We start from the raw sequence: 22,500 nt of genomic DNA on the forward strand, positions 1-22,500 counted from the left end.
CAAGCCATGATTGGTCTATAATGAAGTTGGTTGTCCAGTTTGTGGAGTCTGAGCCAGTTCATTTCATCTCTTATCGTGTGTGTGTGTGTGTGTGTGTGTGTGTGTGTGTGTGTATGGGCATGTACCGATATTTCTTGTTTTGTAAATAAAATATTATTTCCTATTTCTCCTGTTTAACTCTCCTGCATGTTTGCACGATCAGATCGAAGGTATTTGTTGTAACGTCCACACTAAAGCCGTACTGAAGGTTTGATTTTATACATATAGAGTAAATTAGATAATAAAACTAATTAGCAAGACAACCTCGTTTTTGACGATTGTAGCAAAGGTGTGTGTATGATTGGTTAATGGTGATGAATTTCTGTTGCTTTTGCTTTAAGTCTTGTCTGTCTGTGTGTGTGTGTGTAGGATATTCAGGTGGAGATCGACGCCCATAACGATGTGTTTAAGAGTGTGGACGGAAACAAGTTGAGGATGGTGAAGGCGCTGGGCAGCTCCGAGGAGGCCGTGTTCCTGCAGCAAAGGCTGGATGATATGAACCACCGCTGGAACGAACTCAAGGCCAAATCAGCCAACATACGGTCAGCACACACTGAATACGGAACGCTTAGTACACAACAACCAGTACACACACCGAGCGGTGCTGTATCATGACCGTAAACACACTGTACAGACAAGCAAGAGAAGAGAGAGAGAGTCAGGGAGAGAGAATTGATAAAGTGTGTGTGTGTGTGTGTGCTGAACAGAAGACCTGGCTGTTTTATTATTTAACTCTCATTAGGGATTAATTAGTGAACATGTATAATTATCAAGCAGCCGACATCCTGCTATTGTTCAGTGCCGTTATCACCAAGGCATTTCAAACAGAACAGAGGTTATGGAAATGACCAAACTAACCAATCTGAAGTGTGTGTCTATATATATATAATGTATTGAGGTGTGTGTTTGTGTGTGTAGGGCTCATCTGGAGGCCAGTGCAGAGCGATGGAGCAGGCTGCTGTCCGTTCTGGAAGAGTTGTGGAGGTGGATCTGCCAGAAGGATGATGAGCTCACTAAGCAGATGCCTATTGGAGGAGATGTGCCAACGTTACTGCAGCAGTATAACCACTGCTCGGTTAGTACACACACACACACACACACACACACACACACACACACACACACACACTGACCATCTGATCCCGACCGTCTGGTCTGGTCACTTTTTAGTCAGGTCCTTACCCTCTGTCTAGTCCCAGTTGTAGAACCTCTGGTCTTCAGCTGCTGGTCAGGCTCCTGCTCCTGTCTAGACTTTTTAGGGTTAGCCCCTTTGATTAGACATTCTTGTTGCTCCGGTCTACATTTTTCAGTCCTGGCCCTGCACCTCGTCTACACTGTTTGGTGGCTGTTGTCTTCTGGTCATTTTTATGTCTAGATCTTTGGAGTAGTCCCTTTCTGTAGGTACCTATTTCCCCTATTTGGTCTAGTCCTGTTTTTCAGATCTTCTGGTCCTGACCCCTCTGCCCTTAGTCCTGTTTTTAGACCCTTAGGTCATGTCCCTGCTCCTTCATCTAGACTCCCTGATCCTGACCATTTGGTGTAGTCCTGTTTTTCAGATCTTCTGGTCCTGACCCCTTGGTCACGGTGGCTTAGTGGTTAGCACGTTCGCCTCACACCTCCAGGGTTGGGGTTCGATTCCCGCCTCCGCCTTGTGTGTGTGGAGTTTGCATGTTCTCCCCGTGCCTCGGGGGTTTCCTCCGGGTACTCCGGTTTCCTCCCCCGGTCCAAAGACATGCATGGTAGGTTGATTGGCATCTCTGGAAAATTGTCCGTAGTGTGTGAGTGAATGAGAGTGTGTGTGAGTGCCCTGTGATGGGTTGGCACTCCGTCCAGGGTGTATCCTGCCTTGATGCCCGATGACGCCTGAGATAGGCACAGGCTCCCCGTGACCCGAGGTAGTTCGGATAAGCGGTGGAAAATGAGTGAGTGAGTGAGTGAGTGAGTGAGTGGTCCTGACCCCTTTGCCCTTAGTCCTGTTTTTAGACCCTTAGGTCATGTCCCTTCTCCTTCATCTAGACTCCCTGATCCTGACACTGTTTTAGACTAGTCCCTTTCTGTAGGTACCCATTTCCCCCATTTGGTCTAGTCCTGTTTTCTTGACCTCCTGGTCCTCACCCTCTTCTCTTAGTCCTGTTTTTAGATTCTCTGGTCATACCCCTGCGTAGGTCTCTGCGTAGACTCTTTAGTCAAGTCTCGTTTTTAGACCCCATGGTCCGCATTCTTTGGGTGAGTTCTTTTTTTGCAACTCATCTGTTCCTGACCCTGGCCCTGATCCTACGTGGGTCCAAACATCTTCATCCTATAGTCTACTCTTTTTATCTGAACCCTTTGATTTGATCTAGTCTTTTAGTCCTGCTACCTCTGTACTTTTTGTAGGCCCTGGTGCACTGATGAAAGGAAGGTAATTCAAAGGCTGTCAGTCACATCTGAAATGATTCCTTTGATCCTCTGCTGGTATGGAGACTGAAGCTCTTGCGAGCTGAATAAGCATGTTGTTTTTTATTAACGGTATACTGTATAAAGTGCTTATGACGTCTCGGCCCTTCCTCGCCTCGGCTAATTGTCAATTGCTGCATTGTTCAAATTAGAAACGAGGAGCTCTTTTTCCGCTGTGGTGTGTTTAGGACTAACTGACAATTATACAGAGCATGCAGTGCTGCATGGTAATCCTTTGGTGGAAGAACGTACGCAAACACTGACCCTGTCCACAGGGAATCGTGAGAAGTGGAGGTCTTTGAGGCTGTAATTAGCTTGAGATAGTGTGGAGGCGCAAAGGACAATTTAGAATTCGCTCTTCCTTTCTTCCTCTTGCTCTTCTTCTCTTCTTAATTCCTTTCTTTCTGTGACAGATTGAATAATGACCCCGAGGAGCTGAAAGAGGAAAGGATTGTGTGACTCTCTTTTTTTCTACCCTTCCTCGCCCTTCCTTTCTCGTCCTCTCCTGCTTTGTGTTTTAATAATTTCTGTTTCAACCGTGTGCCCGAGTGTGAATTTTCGGCAAAGCTATCCAAAGCACCAGGGTGAACACGTCGCGGCCGATTAGCGCCGCGGTATGAAATCTAGAAGTGTGTAATGAATGGGTGTGTTTTTGCACTGATAAGACCGGAGAGCTGCTGGAGTACATCTGGGTCGTTCAGTGTGCAGAGAGACTGCCGCTTTAAGGAAGGGCGTAAGCTAAACTCTATGGAAGGATCAAGTAGCTTCAGGGCACAAAGGGATGAATTAGCCTGAGCACTGAAATGGTTAGATCTTACAAACTGTTAAAGATGTAACATGCGTTTGTGTGTGTGCGTGTGTGTGTGTGTGTGTGTGTGTGTGAGAGAGAGAATTACACACAAACACTTTGTACACTTAAGTAGACGAAACGCAGACTACAGCAATTAACTTCAGCTGTGTTACAGTAATAAATTAAATATATAACCAAAATACAGCAAGATAATTATAGGAGAAAAAAAAAAACATAGTCGTTATAAAACTTTAAGACGTCATTCACATCCGAGGAGGTCGTTTGTGTTGTCGAGCGATTACACACTCAGTTACACATATTAAATTACAAAATAAATAAATAAATAAATAAATCTGCGAACGCATCCAGCAGCAGCAGGTGATTCAGTAAGCTGTAAAAAAAAAAAAAAAAACATTTTTTTAAAGGAAAAATAGTTTTAGGTCGAAACGAATAATGTAGAGAACGAACTAAGATACTTACATGCAAAAAAAAATCCTTATTATAATAATAATAAGAAGAAGACTTTCATAGATTAAAAATGCAGCTCAGTTTTGTATAGAAATGAATAAATCAGTAATAGATATTAAGCCAAAAACTTTAAGTAAAATCAACAAATAATAAAATGCAGTTAAAAAATTGCATTGACACAAAGAATAGAATTAAAAAATTATCAAATGGACAATAATAGAAAAGTTGTGTGTCAGTAAAAATGTAGTTATGTCGCTTTGTAGAAGCCAACATTCTGTTTTCCTATTTCAGCTTAGACAAAAATTTATAAAATTTAATGCTGCCTACGGCTTTCGAGCCACATGCACCAAATTCGGATATGTTGTAGAACCTGGTCTGAAGTTTGTTGCTATTACTTTTCTAAGCGATCCGAGTACCGGTACTTCCAGTACTGCTTCTCAAATTGGCCTTTTTTCCCATAGACTCCCATTATAAACTTTGGAGGTTTATAACTCGGCAAGTTTCGAACTATCTACACCAAACTCGGCCAGCTCCTTTAGGGTGATACACCCAAAGTTTAAATTGGTGTACCGACTAGCCTTCTGGTTGTCCCGCAGCCCCGCCCCGAAAATATGCTAAATCAAAAAACTTTTTACAACATGGACATGTGACATATCAAAATACTCAGAACAATGAGGGGAACTTCCTCAAGAGTATTCAGATGATGTCACATGCTCGTCTCTACTTACCTCAAAATGTTTTCACACCCTAGCTTTCTGTCCACTTTCCTCCAAAAGTAACACTAACCCTTATGTCCACACGCCTCCAAAAAGCACAAAAAAAAATACTTGCATTGTCAAAGCCAACATCAAAGTTTGTCACAACGAACTTTACAAATGTAATTCATTTTTAAAAACTTTTAACATTTTTAGTTAGTTCATTTTTAATTACAATTAAAGCGTTTTAATATTCGTGGATAGATGGAAGTTAACGAAGGTTTAGCAGTAATAAATATATCAGACTTTCAGACCTTCATCAGACTTTTTATAGATGTTGAGGATTTGGCTACATATAAATTGTCCTCTTCGTCCTTGATGCTGTCATTTCTGAGACGGGACACGAATCTAAAAAGCTCCATTTCTCCAGCGATTTCTTCACATATCCTTTTATTCCGTCTGTTCAGTCATTACATCTGTTCCTCTTATTCCCGCCGAGGCTCGGACTTTCAACACAAAGCTATTCTAACCTTCCATCAGTGGCAGTCATTGGCCATGAGGAAGATTTTAAATTGATTTTCGGATAGATCGGTGCACTCGGAGTCGCGTCTCTGAGCTGAACCACCGCGTGCTCGCCAAAGTCACTTTGTCTTTACGGTCTCGGCCCTTGTGCTGTGCATCGTTAAGCAGGTCTGCGTGCAGCGTCACTGCTCTAGTGACAGTCATCCGTTTCAGGTGTTCGGCACTTTGACAAAGACCTTCTTCCTTTGATGAAGATATCCCTTATAATCAGTTTTATTAATCACACTTTCAATTATCCAATAAAGCGCCTCCATTTGCTGTGCCGTAATTAAGATCATCAATCAGCGATTATTTAATCACGGCCGTGTCGGGTATAATTCCAGGTCCTAATTAATTAACATCAGGCAGAAGGAGGGATTTCGACGACCTGAAAGACGATTCTGTTGCGTTTTCCTCTGGCAGGCTTCAGGGTGGCTTATCAATATTTAATCCGCTCACACAGATTTAGGCTTCTTAAAACAATATATTTTGTCATGAATATTTTATTCAGCAAGTATCGTTCAGGATCGCTGGGGTCGAGCAAAAGCCCCCAGTCCTGTAAGTTGTGAAGTTTTGGAAAAAGAAATATAGCTTTGTGTTTTATACAAAACAACTAACCAAAAAAAAAAAAAAAAAAAGCAGAGAGAAAGAAGAAAGTAGATGAAGCTATGTTGAATTCAACGATCTGTTCGTTTTCCGTTTCGTTAGTTTCTACATTCGGGATCGCAGGTTGGTATTAGCTTAGTGTTTCTATGGTAACAAATTGCACTTGTGACCTGAGACTAATTATAAACACTCAGGAGACAGAGTGTAACTTTGTGTCTTCATGACCGAGTTGACTAGCTAGTTAACGTGACTAGCAACGATGACACAGTAGGGACAATATTTCTAAGCTAAGAAGCTAATAAGAAGCTAAACACAAACAGATACTATGTCTAATGCGAGAGTGTAACGTATAGAAACTGAAACTGAAATCAGAATTATCAGTGTCGTAATGTTGGATGCCAGGAGTTTAAACCCGACTCGAACTCTGAAGGTCTTTTAAAAGTCCTCGATTTAGCGTCATTGCATCAGACGGATGGATTTGCCATGAAGCTCAATGGCGCAGAACAAAAAATCTTTAAGAAGAAGGTTCGTGACCTTTATATCGTAAATGGATGTTAGAATGTTGTAAAATTTGTGAGGCAAATGAGCCCCAGAACATTAGGCAGAACATTAGCATGTTGTGGCAAATTAACCCAGGAACATTATGGTGGTAAGAGCGATAGCGTTAGCATTAGCCTGGAAGCAGCTCTCTCTTATCTTGTTTGGTTGTGAATCATGAAAACAGATTCGTTTGTGATTGGTTTGCCGAAATAAATTCATCTAGCTTTAGCACCTGCCTTTATCTACTGCCTCAGATAAAAATAATGACTCTACTTTGGATCTACTCGAAAGAAAAATCTCTTTCCCTCGCAGCGTTTTGAAGAAGTTGTGCGTCCAACTCTTTATTATCGGATCGATTAAAAAGTCAGTGGAGCGGCCGAGGTCTAAAGCTGTTTACTGTATCGGCTAAAGGAGGGGGTCATCGTTTTCTAAAGTGTCTATAATTCTGCTTTATGTAGCCTTTATTCATTATTAATTAGATTGAATTAGCTGAGTTGTGTTCATGAAGCTCTGCTTGTGTGCACAGGGGTTGAGTTTAGCCAGTTGTTATGTCTAGTTGGGACGTTTATGGCTCTGTATTCGGTGGATTTATTGTTCTGTGGATTTATTTTCCTGCCTGATGACATTTTGTTTCTAGGTATAGAACCTATACAGAGGATCGACGTTAAAACCCGCTCGAGTTGACTTCGATTAGTTCATAAGGCTTTGTTAAAGATGGAGTTCAGTGGTTTGGTAGAAGCTTTTATTTCTACAGGGTTTAGGATTTTATCAAGTTTCTGAATGCAACAACAGTGTATTAGTACACATTCATTCATTCTCTACTGCTTATCCGAACTACCTCGGCTCACGGGGATCCTGTGCCCTTCATCAGGGCATCAAGGCAGGATACACCCTGGACGGAGTGCCAAACCGTCGCAGGGCACACACACACTCTCATTCACTCACACAATCACACACTACGGACAATTTTCCAGAGATGCCAATCAACCTACCATGCATGTCTTTGGACCGGGGGAGGAAACCGGAGTACCTGGAGGAAACCCCCGAGGCAGAGGCGGGAATCGAACCCCCAACCCTGGAGGTGTGAGGCGAACGTGCTAACCACTAAGCCACCGTGCCCCCTCCGTATTAGTAAACACTGACATAAAATAGTAAGAATATACCAATAAAGCTACGTATTGATCTGATACCACAGTGCTTTTAAATTCTCTAATTTGCTTGGTCAGAATATATACTTTATATTTCTATAGTAACACGTTGTTCACCTGTATGACGGACACGCCATATAATCTAAGGCTTATATAACGCGCATAAAATCCCGGAGACGGATCCTGGAGACGGAGGCATTTGTTTAACATCTTTTGGAAGGAGTCTCCAGTGTCAGAACTTATGATAAACATAAAGCTACGTTCAGACACGCATCGAGTTTACGGTTCCTGCTACTGGTTGTCAGCAGGTGGCGCTGTGTATGAACCTCTCTAGCGTATATAATCCTATCCACAGATCACGTGAGCTCTATTGACCGTCTTTACTCCCATTGGTAGTCGCTACACCGAGTCACTCCCTATTTGCATAAACTTTGTCGTGTCGCAGGACGTGTTCTTTGCCGCTCATGAACGATCTCCTGTATGATGAGTAAATTTACACTGACTCTGGAGACAGCTCTCAAAAGCACTACATAAAGCCCCCCTTCATCCAATCAGCAACACCCATGTATAAACATGTATAATATAATATTAGTCCTGGATTATGTGGAGCGTTCTTCATACACATGAATGATACGTTATCCAGCAAAAACGAGCAATAAAAATAGAACTATAAACGGATAAAAAGTATGACGTGTTATTCCTTAATAAATAAAAACAAAATGTTGGAAAATCGTTGGAAATAAACATAACAATGTCTACAAACTAATTTTCCTTGGTAGGATAATTGATTCACAGGAAAGCCTAACTGCCAAACACCTTTTTCTGGGTTCTGTTAAGCGAACAGAAATAAACGAGTGTTATTCCCAGTCAGGGTTCTCCAGGTCAGGGTCTGCTGGATCCTCATCACCTGTTTTATCTCACACGGTTTCCCTCAGCCAGCTTTGCCATTTCTGGTAATGTCATCATGTCGGAGTGAGCTGAGGAGACACCATGACTGCGCCGCTTGAATTTTAAGCAGCTGGGGGAAGCGACAGGAAAAGATTCGATGTCTCTTCTCTTTTCTGTATCTGAGCAGGGCTGAGCAAGACTTCTCCTTGTGTTTCATGTGACATGGCTGCCATTCTGAGGAGCGAATGCACCGAGGATTATTTACACCGGTAATCCGCTGCAGTAATCCTCTTCGTTTCGTACAATACAGTGTCAACAAGCAGCAGATCCTTCAAGTCATACTACTTCGTACAGTAGCTATGCGGTAGCTAGCTAGCTATGTTCTACATTATCTTGCGAGATGCCTAAATCTGACAGAATGACTTTTCTTAGGTGCTGTAGAATAAGCGACAATGTTAAATTTAACTATAAGTGGATAAAAACTATGATAATCAATTCAAACTTAATCAAAGGCAATCTACTTTTCTCGGAGCACAACTGCAACAATTGTTTAGAATTACCAGGTTTTCTGCATGTTTTAAATATAGCGTGAGGTGAAACATTATTTACTCAGCTTACAATTTTTCATAGCTAGTTCGAAAATTTGTTAAAACGATTTAAATTTGTCGGCTCCTTCGACGTCTTGTAGCCGTGTTTCTCGCGTAGCTGAATAAAGTTCAGCTGGAATTTTATGTCAAGTTGCAATTTCGAACATTTTTTGACTGAAAAGAAGACATTTTCCACAGTTATGTCCTCCATATGTCCTGCTCATCTGATTCCTTGTGAAATGCGATTTTTTTTTCTACATAACACTCGAGTCGTCTGCCAACCCGTGAAAACTCGAACACTCATCCGCACTCCGGCTGCAAATCACGTTCGGCTTTTCGTCTATAATAATCCTCCTCGTAAACAGCCTTCTGTTGTGGTTTCTCTCTCTCTTTTTTTTTATCTCTTCTTATGTCTCATTTCCTCTCTTTTTCTCTGAGAAAAACAAAAGCCAGTGAAAGGACAATAGCCTCTTTTCTGCCTCTTTCCATATTAAGCCTTTTGATAATGAAGTGAAAAGAGAACATCTGGCTTTCTCCAAAGCTCTGGAGAGAGAACGTTTTGTCCTTCGTCGCGTCCCACGTGAGACGCTGAGGTGAAAATGTACCTTTCTGGATTCGTCTTCCTTTTCCAGCAGGAATGGGAAAAACAATCAGCTCCTTTCAATAGGAAGTTAATTGATAGAATCATAAATAATTGTCCGAACAATTTACTGTGAAGATTGAAATTTGTTCCTGCAGAAATTTCAGAAATTCCAGCACTGTTAATGTCCTATTTATAGAACAAAAAAGAACTCTTTATCCTGTTATAATGCATTCGTGAGGCATTATAACACTGTATAATATCCTGTTATAATGCATTCGTGAGGCATAATACACACTGTTATACAGTATATTTATGAAAATTCGTCTTTTCGATTATTCATTATAATGTTCGTTAAAGATTTATACGTTTCTATCCTTATTATGCATTACGAATGAACGGGATAAAAAAATATCATAAGTAGCGTTTGTAACACATTTATAAAACAAATAAAAGTGCAACTCCTCTATAATACCTGTAATGGATTAAACCAGAGATAGAACATTGTCAAGTACAAAGTCGTCTGTAATTTATTTCTTAGGTATTTTGAGGTAAAAATGCTTAGGATAATGCTGATAATCCATTCTGTTCACGATTTGTATTAATTAAAGTATATTGAGTGTTTATAACAATTTGTCGAATGCCTTATGAAGCATTTATACCGTCTTATAAGTGCACAGAAAGAGTCGAATAATGTTTTTTGAACGCTGAGAATTTGTCCTGTTTTTTTTCTCTTTCTAAAAATAAATAAATAAATAAATAAAGAAATAACACATTCAGAATAAAAAAAATGTTAACGTTTAGTCAACAGAACGAAGACAGACGATTCTCTCCATTGCCATAACGACTAATAGAGGAGACTGGAGTCTTTGTCGTAAATATCATACTGTTGTTTTCTCTGACACACTGGGTGTGCGAGCGTGTTGTGTAGTCGTATTCTGTTGCAAAAAAAAAAAAAAAAATAATACACCAGTGTGTTAGGGTTTGTTTTCTCAGACATGTCATTTTAAGTATAGAGTCTGAGATAGTGGATGCGAGTAAGAGCCTTTACGGTGTGTCATGTGTGTTTCAAGCTACGTACTGTACATCCGTGCGAATAAGCGGCAGAGAAAATCGCAGGGGGCGGCACCGACGTTATCGTTATCGACGTTATCGCAGTCTGACACGCACTCGTAATCCATGTGAGAATATAAGATAAGAAAAAAAAAATTAACCTAAGCCTTAAATTTGAGATGAATTCTTATTTACTGCTTGTATGAAAATAGAAATTAATTTAGGCTTCGAGGCATAAACATGGAGAATGGCATCTCTGGATTTATTTATTTATTTATTTATTTTACCTATTTATTTATTTATTTATTGGGAGAACATTTTTTTGCTTCATGAACAGGAATATTAAGATTATCTACCATGCTGCTTGTCTCCTTGCATGATTTTCCTTGCTCTGATCCTCGACCGCTGTCGTTACTATAGAGCCAATTAGACTGAAGAGCAGCTTGATGGCGTTCGGCGTCTACGATAAAGCCTGGAATCGTTAAAGGTCAGCGTGATCCGGTCGCTCGTCCTTTCTTTCAGTGTCGAGAACTGAGTATTGACTGTGTGACTCACTTGTACCTTTTTTTCACCTGGTGTTTTATTTATTTTTGTATTTTCACTTTGACTCACTTTAGAAATGATGAATCGATTCGTTTTGAGCGACTGGACCATTGTGTGCTCTGTGTAGTGGACTGTTCAGGCAAATGAGATGGATTGATGGTCATTATCGTTACTTACTTTTCTCTGTGCTTCCTCTACAAATCGTGTTACGTGATACCAGTTCGTACAAGGATCACGGACAAAACGGAACGAGCTTCTTACTGTACGTGTGTCGGTTTTGTTTTCAGGCTTTGAGGGCGGAGCTAAAGGAGAGGGAGCAAGTTGTGGTCAGTACCTTGGACCAGGCACGCATGTTCCTGGCTGATCAGCCCATCGAGGGGCCTGAAGAACCACGCAAGAACCTGCAGTCAAAAACAGGTGAGAACTTAATCTATGCAGTGAATTTAAATCCATTCTAATTACAGAAACTTGCTTGATAATTAATATCTGAATAAAGGAGTAATATGGCTGAATGACATAACATGAGGCGTAACATAACATTAATATCAGTTTACAGGGTTAAATACAGCGGTTTAAAAGTGTTTTGGTTCGTAGTGATCGATTTTTTTCACGTTATCACCTCAGACCAGTGGAACGGAATCTGTTTTGAAGTTTGCACATTTATTTGTTCTTCCTTAAACGTTGTTTTTTTAGTCAACTTTTTTTTTTGTCACGTCATCAGTTTGCTGTTATCTGTTTATTTGAGATAAATAAAAAGAAAATTTGATAAAAGTTTGTGAAACTTCTCTCTTTTCTAAGTCCACATCTCTAGCCCTGTAGCTATTCCCTGGGCTGATGAGCTGCCTTAAGCTACATAATGAAGATTAATGCAAAAAAAAAAAAAAAATCTTCAGAACAGGAGGATTTGCTTCAGAAGTTGCGATGGTTCTTTTTAAGAAAACTAAACATCAAGAATGATGTCGGTTCTGATCTGGACTGAAGTGGGTTCTGATCTAAGTTGATGTAGGTTTGGGTCTGGGCTCATGTAGGTTCTGATCTGGACTGCTGTAGGGTTGGTTACTTTCACCCAGATCATGAATTGAATTAGAAATTGTGTGTTGTAGTTAGTGTGGAAAGTTTCTGGTAAATTTCCGGAAACTTTCCACGGGAACTTAATCTGGGGAATTTCGGAAATATTCCAAATTGGAAACTTTATGAGAATTTATGGAAATTTACAGGAATTTACAGGACTTTATGGGAATTATTTGGAAATATAGGGAACTTTATATAAACTATATCATATACAAACATAAATAAACATTTTGTTTGGTCATAACACTCCTAATTTACTGCTTATTAAGAGTTAGTAAGGTAGTTATTATGTCGCTTTGTAGAAGCCAACGTTCTGTTTTCCTATTTAAGCTTAGACAAGAATTTATAAAATTTAATGCAGCCTAGGGCTTTCGAGCCACATGCACCAAATTCGGATATGTTGTAGACCCAAATTCGGATATGTTGTGGTCTGAAGTTTGTTGCTGTTACTTTTCTAAGCGATCCGAGGACCGGTACTTCTGGTACCGGGTCTCAAAGTGGCCTTTTTTCCAAAGTGGCCTTTTTTCCCATTATAAACTTTGGAGGTTTATAACTCAAGCAAGCTTTCGAACTATCTACACCAAACCCGACCAGCTCCTTTAGGGTGAGACTCTGAACAAACTTTTACATTGGTGTACCGACTGGCCTTCCGGGTTGTCCCGCAGCCCCACCCCCAAAATATGCAAAATCAAAAAACTTTTTACAACATGGACACGTGACATATCAAAACACTCAGAACAATGAGGGGAACTTCCTCACGTGTATTCTGATGATGTCACGTGATGTCACGTGAAAATAAATAATTTTGCACAACATGGGCATGTGACATATCAAAACACTCAGCCCAATGAGGGGAACGTCCTCAGGAGAATTCGGATGACGTCACATGCTCGTCTCCACTTGCCTCCAAATGTTTTGGCGCCCTATCTTTCTGTCCACTTGCCTCCAAAAGTAACACTGACCCTTATGTCCACTCGCCTCCAAAAAGCACCGGCCTTTGCGATTACTTGCCTCGTCAAAGCCAACATCAAAGTTTGTCGCGACGAACTTTACAAATCTAGTTGTAGTTGAGTTGCTAAAATTCTATAGTCGTGGTTTATGTCAATCACAGAAAGATGCTAAATGAGCAGGTTTTTTTTCTTCTTTTTGATAGAAGAGTGTTGCTCATCTCCCAAAAAACTTTTTGTGGTCCTTTTGTAAAAAAAATTTTATTTTTGTTTATCAGAGATGCTGATCCAGGCCTGAGACTGAGTGCTCTTACTGGGAAACAGCAACAAATTGTTGGAGAAACCTTAAAAAAGTGATGCGACATAAATATTTTATCTGGGTTGCAGACCCAGTAGGTATGTTCTGGGATTTCATTCTTTGATCTGTCTCTCTGAAGGACACACATCACACACACTTGGTGTGTGCACGCTCTCTCATTTTGAGAGTCTCTCAGGGCGAAATGTTTGATGTAACTTTATTCGAGCATGTGACGGATCTCGGGATGTTTGCTGGCCGTACTCGTGTAGCCCTCCTGCGTAGAACCAGCACAAATCTCTGTACATGCTCTCAGGGATGTGTCAGATAAGAGTGTGTGTGTGTGTGTCTGAAAAACAAAGAAGACACACCTTACCTTATCCGTCAAACAGATCTGGAATGATTTAGATGTTTTGCTTGTTTTGTTCAGCTCTCGAACAAGGCCACCTTTGACTTTGCTTTTGATTAATGATGTTGTCTTCCAGTGAGTAATACAGCTAAAATGAGTTTTCTAGCAGTATTTATGGTGGTATATAAACAACAATTTTCTAAGCAATTAATAGATTTCACAAGTGTAGGCATCTAATTATTTACTGTGCTGATTTTTGCCCTTTAAATGCCACAGTTCAGGCAGAGGTAAGCTTCTTACAAACTTCCGAGCTGAATCAGCATTTGTTGGGATGTGGAGCTTCAGACATGGCTTTATAAGGTCAAGCCTTTGGGGATGTGATGTTGCCAAAGTGTGCACGGAGTTTTTAGTGAGGTCAAGTGCTTAATGTTTGAATTATAATGATTGTTATTTTATTAATGGTGCTTGCAAAGCAACATTATTACTGTTGTGCCGGACAAAACTTCGGCGCGTAAGTTGTCCCGCAGCTTTTGTCCTAGACCCATGAATGACGTGTCAAATCGACCGGCTCATTGAGGAGAGGTGTGCTATGACTTTTATAAGCGATCCGAGTACCAGTACTTCCGGTACCGGGTCTCAAATTGGCCTTTTTTCCCATAGACTCCCATTATACATTTTGGAGGTTTATAACTCGGCAAGCTTTCGAACTATCTACACGAAACTCGGCCAGCTCCTTTAGGGTGATACTCTGAACAAACGTTTAAATTGGTTTACCGACTAGCCTTCCGGTTGTGCCGCAGCCCCGCCCCCAAAATATGCAAAATCAAAAAACATTTTACAACATGGACACGTGACATTTTGATGACGTCACGTGATGTCACGTGAAAATAAAAAATTAGCACAACATGGACATGTGACATATCAAAACACTCAGCACAATGAGAAAAACTTCCTCAAGAGTATTCAGATGACGTCACATGCTCGTCTCGACTAGCCTCCGGGATTTGCCACGTGCAAGTTTTCTTCAGGAAATGTACGTTCTAGTTTATTTTGCTAGCTAGCAGGGCTAGTTTAGTTTACTTCAACTTAATGTTCTTTGGCGCATCATCTAGAAGCACAACTAGCTTTGAAGTCAGTGCTCACGTATGTTTTCAAGCAAAACAGATTTCTCACAAACTTTCTGACTTTCTATTGGATAAGTTCCTCCTTTGCTTAAGTCTTACTGAATTAATAGTCACCACTGCATGAACCTTTATAGGACTCTATAGGAATCTACAAGAATTAAATAGTCTGGGGCATTTTTTCAACATATGGACGTTCTCTACTCAAGAACGCTTGACATTTTTCCAACCTGAATACTTTTTAAAAGAACTCTGTGGAAACTTGTTTCCCCAGAGGATTTTTTACTGGTACTCGGGAACTTTAGGCAAAAGTCCGTTACATAATGTTTTACAGGAACTCAAGAAATGTAGGTGTGCTTCAGTTGGAGAGACTTTTACAGGAGATCAGGAACCGTAAATATCTGCCACTGGAGGAAGCTTATGAAAGTGTCCATCTGAGAACCTCTTACACTAACTCATGAACTATGAACATGATTCCATCATAGGAACCATTAAAGGGACTCAAGTATTTTAGGTATCTTACCATCACAGAAATCACGGGAACCTTTTCTGATATCTTAGGAACTGTAGGCACCAAATTAATCTTTACAGAAACCTGAGAGCTGTAGGCATCGTTTTCATTGTTTTTCCATCACAGAAACATTCACTGCAGCCCTGGAAGAGTAGATATGTTTACTGTTAACTTTTACAGGGACTCAGAAACTATAGACATTGTTCCATCTGAGGGACATTTGGCTTGTTTCCATCTGAGAAGATTTGACATTTGAGAAATGACTTTTCTGCAATAATTTTTCCAGCTATTGTTGGCATGTTTCCACAGGATGAATCTTAATGGGAACATTAGGCACATTTCCAGGGCCCTTTAGAGGAATTTTATCCTTCTTTTCACTTACAGGGACTTTGGAACTTTAGGCATGCTTCCAACTGTAAAGCCCTACCCTAACTCATACACTAGGAATGTGTTCCAGAACTTTTACAGGAACTCGAGTATTTTTGCTTTCTTATCATCAATTTGGGAAGTGGTGGTACGTTTCCACAACAGAAACTAATGGGTTTAGGAACGATATGCATGGTTTCACCACAGAATCTTGCAGGAACTGTCTTGTTTTCACCAGATGAACTTTTACATGCACTCCAGAACTTTAGACGTATTTCACACCGCAACTCCAAAAACTGTAAGCATCAACACAGCAAATTTTATAGTATCTCTGGAACTGTAGGCATCTTGATTCAAAGGAAATATTTACAGGGACCAGTGAGCATCTGGACTGATTTTAGTCAGGTTCTAGTATGTAGAACCTAGAGACATGGGCGTCGGAACCATTATATGTGGGTGGGACAGGACCCACCCACTTTTTAAGACCAATAATATTGGACCCACCCACTTTTACTGTTCACTTTTCAGAGCGCCGCCAGTCGAATCCATTCCGCTTGAGGAATGACCTAATAAATTAAACTCCATTCCGTGTTTTACCTACAACATTGACCACGCTCCTGCTTCCTGAAATCCATGGGCGTCGGAAACATTATGTGTGGGCGGGACAGGACCCGCCCACTTTTTATTTGCTTCCGACGCCCATGCCTACAGACCAGGAACTATTTTGATGGGGGAAGCTGTCATGAGCATTGCTGAATGATTATTTCTTATCAGAACCTTGGACAAAAGGAAATTTTAGAGATCGACTAACCCACTTAACCCAACGATTTTGAAGAAAACCTTTGAGTATTGTTGTCACCATGCATGAGTAGCAAATCAGAACATTTCCATCAAGATTTTGTTTCCCAAAACATCATGGAGAGATGTTTTTCTAGTGACACGTTGCTTGGAAAAGGCAACAAAAGTCTTGTGTGAAATTGTTCTTCTTTTACTGTCTTGCTGTGCTGTAAAAATGATGATCTGCAGTTTGGGGAACATCTAAACGCTCTTTAGCATAATGGCCTTAGTTTCTGCAGTGAGGCAAGAACTCTTGCAAACTTAAGAAGTGACATTTTTCCTCAGACTGTTCTAGAACCATAGTGGACACGGATCTAATGAGCTTTCTGTTGCTAGCTAGGCGATCTTCCAAGGACTTTGGTTACAAATGGAGCTCTATAGGATTATTCGTTATGCATTATTCAAGCTTTGTTATGATTGTTCAGGAATGCTGATGTTTAGTGTTATCTTGTAATGAGGCTGTTTTATTATTTATGGTTTAAAGTTCTTCCACTTTTCATCTGATTTCCAGTGCAGCTATTTGAAACCGTGTGTGTATGAGTTCAGGAAAAAGCCATTACCGCAGCAAATTCCATCTTGTTAAATCGAGGCAGATTAGAGCCGCTAGCCACCTCCTCCTTCCTCTCGCCGTGACATGTGTTCAAACACCAGCTAGATTACTGCCAACTAAACACCTTGATGTGTAATCACTGCGGAAAGGAAGTCATCGATATAAAAAGGCTCTATGTATCTATTTGCCAGTAGAAACCGTAGAGAAAAGCGATGTTTACGTTCAGAACTCAATTTTTAATTTCCTGAGTTCTGATCTTGACTTTATTGACTTCACAGAAGTTAATGACAAAAAGTTCTGGGTGTAAGTTATATAACTTTATATGACTGTCTCATCTTAGTTGTTGCTTAAAGTTCTGTTTAAACGTGAGGGGATGGAGCTCTGTAATGAGACTAAAAGACACTAAAAGTTAAAAGCTCATTGAATCATTATAACTGCCGGCGCTTTAATAAACTCTACTTTTCAACCTGATGCACGAAGGAGCTTTTTGCATACAAGACCTATTTCATCGAGCTCATAAACTGTGTCTCTGTTTTTTATTTGTAACTCAGAATTATAAAAAAATTGACACTCCACTAAAGCATAAATATGAAGAGAATAAATAAAGATTACTGCTCCATTTCCGGAGAGACCCATTTTTGGTCGACGTTGTGTCCTACTCAGTGTTCGATGCTGAAGAATTCTAGTACTCTAGAGCAGTGGTCCCCGGAGGTGGCAGCTATACGATTAAATTAAAATTAATAATTTTAATTTAATTGTATTTAAACATGCCTTTTTAACTTACTACAACGCTAAATCAATGAGAACCCTGAGCTTGTTTCTTTGCAAGGAGACGGTTCCATCTGGGGTAATAGGAGACAATGACACCCGAAGTGTGTTGCTTATGTCCAGTTTATTCCGTTGTTTTGTTTTGGTTGCTGTCACCGCAGAAAACCTGCTTCACACAGATAGCATGTCGGAAATGGCAATAGGGATTTAAGTGCTGTGGTGACAATTTCAGGGTATTCCGCCATGTCTTTAATCCAGAACACCGGCAGAGATTCTAACTTTCTAACGACGTCTGTTTTGTACTCATTTTTGCTAATTTGTGGGTTAAATTTGAGCAAACACAATATACACGTACACCAAGCACTGTTAACAGAGAGAAGAGCGATATACACCTTCTCTCCACCAAAGCTACAACGCCACTGCCGCTTGCAGCCGCTCAGCTCCAGACGTCACTTAAACCCGGCCCGATAGCACGATATTTTCCACATGCTTTAGGTGACCTCTCTCAGCTCCCAGTTTACCTCTCGTCCATGGAAAGTCGCACAAACCCGAGAGAAATACACCACAGTAAATAAAATGGAAATAATTTAATGTTCCTTGGGCGGCCCGGTACCATTTGGCCCATGGACCGGTACAGGTCCGCGGCCCGGGGGTTGGGGACCACTGCTCTAGAGAACTTCCAGATAAAGTTTCAGTGCATTTGCTTTTCCATTCATTTCTTGTATCTTCTGGATGGTAGTCTAACTTTGAAGAGTTTTAAGGTTTCTATAACTGGTGCTTAGCCTTGATTTAAAGTTTAGATCCAGTTTGGTCCAAGGTGAAACCACAGGGGTCCTGATCTTCTTAGTTTTTCTTTTCTTAAAGCTGTGCTTGAGTCGAGGTCATTTAAACAGCATTTTGCCTGGAGTGAGCAACAGTAATGACCTAGTAACAGTTCCTTTGGAGCACATAGGGTTTGGCTCAAGGTTGCAATTAGCTTTGATTTAATCTGGACTATTTCAGTCTCCTATATTGAACCACTGACCCTGAACGAGACTGCCTGGTTCCTACCCTCTGGGGGTTTACTGGGGTTATGGCCATGTGTACCTTGTTCTGATATTCTTCATTTTTACAGTGGACAGGCAAAATAACAAAATCCCAAGACCCTGGTATGTTGGTGAATCATTTATTTTACCGAGTTGAAATTATTCATCTGCAGTTTAGAAAAGCTTTACATTTGACACTCTTTTCAGTCCTTCAACCAGCCAACGCATCTCCTTCCTGCCAAAACCAGCAAATTGTTACCTATAATAATCGTTATACACCTTCACACCGGGTACACTTGCCCTGCAGTCAAGGGTATTTTTTATCATCGGGACTCTTAATACGCAAATATTTGCAAGTAAACTGAATGATTTAAAACCATATAGAAACTAGCAGCAGAATATTTTTTCATTCGTCTTCACTGTCCGCTTCATTCTGGCCATCCCTTTGAGAGCTTTGGGTGAAAGGGACACCAGGCCGTCACTTGAGCGTATAATACAAAAATTGTAAGCAATATAATAATGACACAGGGGGGCACGGTGGCTTAGTGGTTAGCACGTTCTCCTCACACATGTTCTCCCCGTGACTCGGGGGTTTCCTCCGGGTACTCCGGTTTCCTCCCCCGGTCCAAAGACATGCATGGTAGGTTGATTGGCATCTCTGGAAAATTGTCCGTAGTGTGTGATTGTGTGAGTGAATGAGAATGTGTGTGTGTGTGTGCCCTGTGATGGGTTGGCACTCCGTCCAGGGTGTATCCTGCCTTGATGCCCGATGATGCCTGAGATAGGCACAGGCTCCCCGTGACCCGAGGTAGTTCGGATAAGCGGTAGAAGATGAGTGAATGAATGAATGAATAAAAATGACATTCCAGACGTTGAATAATTGTGAGTAGGGAAATTGGTGTCACAAAACTCTCTGTTTTCTTCTGTATTGGTAGAAATTGCTTGACCAGAGATGACGGTGGGATCAAGGAGGGTCAAGCCAACCCTCCTGCATGGGCAGATTTTTGATAGCTGTACCTTCTCCACCTCCAACAGTTTTAATCCTTTGATAACTATCTGACCCATACCCCAGGAAACAGATGAATGCCATTTCTCTGATCTATCAATGACTTCAGATCTTTCAGGTCTTCAGTACTGCGCCAACTCTAGGCCTGCCCCAGGCCGGTTCCTTCTCTATCAAAAGTCTCCCTTTAATCCCCCCCCAAACAGCTTTAAGGCAGGTCGATAGATTCAGGAGCAAATTTCAAGGATGCTCAGCTGCACAGCATGAGGCTTCCGAGTCCACTGAAAACCATGACACTGTGTTCCCTCTTTATTCTTTCCTAAATAGATTTTAGGCTTGGCGGCAGATACAGAAGACAAATAAAGGTTTAAAAAGACAAAATGTTGTGTTTCCAAGTTCATTTGAAAGCATTAATAATGAATCTGCTCATTAATCTTTTTTTGTTGTTAATTAGGTAACTCAGTCCATGAAAGGATTTAAGGAGTTACAGATAAAAAATGAAGCAATGCAGTGGTTTTAAGGTGGCAGGCATTTGTCCAAATAATGATAATTACCCCGTTTTCACCCTTTTATTCTGGATGACAAATTTCTGAAGCGAATCCATGAATGCTTTCTCATGAGATTAATGTTGGTTATGATGCACGCAGTACGTACTGTACAACCTTCTCAATCTTCACCAGAAGGTTGTGTCTTAATCTGGGTCCATCGTCTGGTACTTTTTGTATATGTTTCTGGTCACAAGCCTCTGTTTTTTGAAGCTTGACCTCTACGGTTAGTTAGTTTTCTTTGAAGGTTACCTGGGATTTGTGTTTCCATGAAACAACGCAGCCATTAGAAACAGTGATAACGAACTGAGGTTCTCTCCTCATTATCTTCTCAGAGTTGTCTCCGGAGGAAAAGGCCCAGAGGGTTGCGAGGGCAATCCGGAAGCAGGCGGCTGAGGTACGTGAGCGCTGGGAGAGGTTACTCGGACACGTGGGAGGTTGGCACGAGCAGGTGGAACGCTCTCTGGAGAAACTCCAAGACCTGCAGAGCGCCATGGACCAGCTGGATGTGCATCTGAGCCGACCCGAGGAGGTCAAAGGTCGCTGGCAGCCTGTCGGAGACCTGCTTATCGACTCGCTGCAGGACCACATCAACAAAACCACTGTGAGTAATCATGCACAGATTATAGATAACAGGCCACAAGCATGTTTTACACGGAAGTAAACTCTAAATAAGCAATAGGTGTAATATATAATAGAATTAAACGGTCGGTATTTTAATGGTAAGCTATTTTTATCAGGTCCTAGACATCGAATAGATGGATTGATGCACTGCACTAAACATCCATCTGTTTCTCATTAGTCACAAGAAGATGATTTTGCATATAGGGGAAGGTTTACTTCCAAAAGCACTAATTATATCACTTCAGGAGATGGTTGAGTGGCCAGTTTAGCGGGTGATCAACTGAAAACATGCATGCAAATGAACACAGGTGCACTTTGCTTAATTAGCATTTGGCAGCATTATATAAACTCTTGTTCTGAGCATGTCTTTCTGTCAGCAAACAAACAGCACGAAGTCCTGCGCACCTGGGAGTTCAAAACCTCATTTTTAAAGTTTCAGAAACTTTTGTTCAGAAAATAAACGACTTTGCAAAACGTTAAAAAGAGAAAGGCAAATAACGTACACCATTAGTGTGGCTTTGGAGAGCTGTATTCGTTTGATAGCTTTTGCTCACCACTAGGGTTGCAAAATTCCGGGAATTTTCAAGGCTGGAAACGTTCCATGGGAATTAACGGGAATAGATGGAAATAAACTGGGATTTTTTAAAAAAAATGCAGAGTTGTCTATAACAAGGAACTTAAATGTAGTTTAAAAAAATCTTGCAGCATAATTTTGTTTAAAACAACAAGATTTAATTCAGTTTAAGTTGAATTTGTACCCTGCGTTCCTCGGTCACTTGCACACAGCACACTGCTTACTGGAGGGCCATTGAGGCCAAACCCCCTGTATGTACTTGCATTCTTCCATAACATGCACAGTAACACTTTATTTTAGGGTCATTTAACTAGTTGCTTATTAGCATGAATATTAATAGAATATTGGCTATTTATTAGTACTTATTAAGCACATATTAATGCCTTATTCTGCATTACCTTATTCTACATTCTTAATGGTACCCAATACCTAAACTTAATAACTACCTTACTAGTGTTACCACTTTCACAGATAATTTGATGGGACCCCCCCCCCCCCACACACACACACACCCCAACCAGCACACACACACACACACACACATTCACTGTAAAAAAAAAAAAAATCCTCCATATATCACTTATGGGGTGGTTCACCTCCATTTTCCAGGCCTTGACTACCACAGAAGCAGAGACCTAATAAGCTTGAGAAAAAATGCTTCATTTTACATTTTGATTGAGACTTTTTTTAGAAGGCCAAGGGTGGGGGATGCTTTCATTTTACAGCAATCATAGGGAAATATGTTTCTTACAATTATTAAGTTTATTATGTTTATTACAAGCATAATAATGTTTATTATGCTTTTGTGTTACTCAATGAAATAATCAGTTAAAGTTCTACTTACAATTAAATCAGTCAAGACGTCATTTTTAAAATTTGTGTTACCTTGCATGTATGTCTGCTTATGACCAAACAAAATGTTTATTTATGTTTGTATATCGTTGCTGTCAGACGGAATCCTCGTATCTCCAAAACCGTTA

The 22,500-nt window shown here is 40.6% G+C and overlaps 1 protein-coding gene across 10 annotated transcripts in view; it reads left to right on the forward strand.

Moving 5' to 3' along the window:
• The window catches only part of LOC132862616 (utrophin-like), a 181,667-nt gene that overhangs the window by 106,575 nt on the left and 52,592 nt on the right, over positions 1 to 22,500 (forward strand). For all 10 annotated transcript variants that reach the window (XM_060894720.1, XM_060894710.1, XM_060894718.1 and 7 more), the window contains 4 exons: positions 409 to 581; positions 958 to 1,114; positions 11,222 to 11,351; positions 20,658 to 20,926. In XM_060894720.1, coding sequence (XP_060750703.1) covers positions 409 to 581; positions 958 to 1,114; positions 11,222 to 11,351; positions 20,658 to 20,926 — 729 coding nt within the window. The remainder of the gene's footprint in view (positions 1 to 408; positions 582 to 957; positions 1,115 to 11,221; positions 11,352 to 20,657; positions 20,927 to 22,500) is intronic.

Source organism: Tachysurus vachellii, chromosome 19, assembly GCF_030014155.1.
Source record: "Tachysurus vachellii isolate PV-2020 chromosome 19, HZAU_Pvac_v1, whole genome shotgun sequence".
In the NCBI taxonomy this organism is placed as follows: domain Eukaryota; kingdom Metazoa; phylum Chordata; class Actinopteri; order Siluriformes; family Bagridae; genus Tachysurus; species Tachysurus vachellii.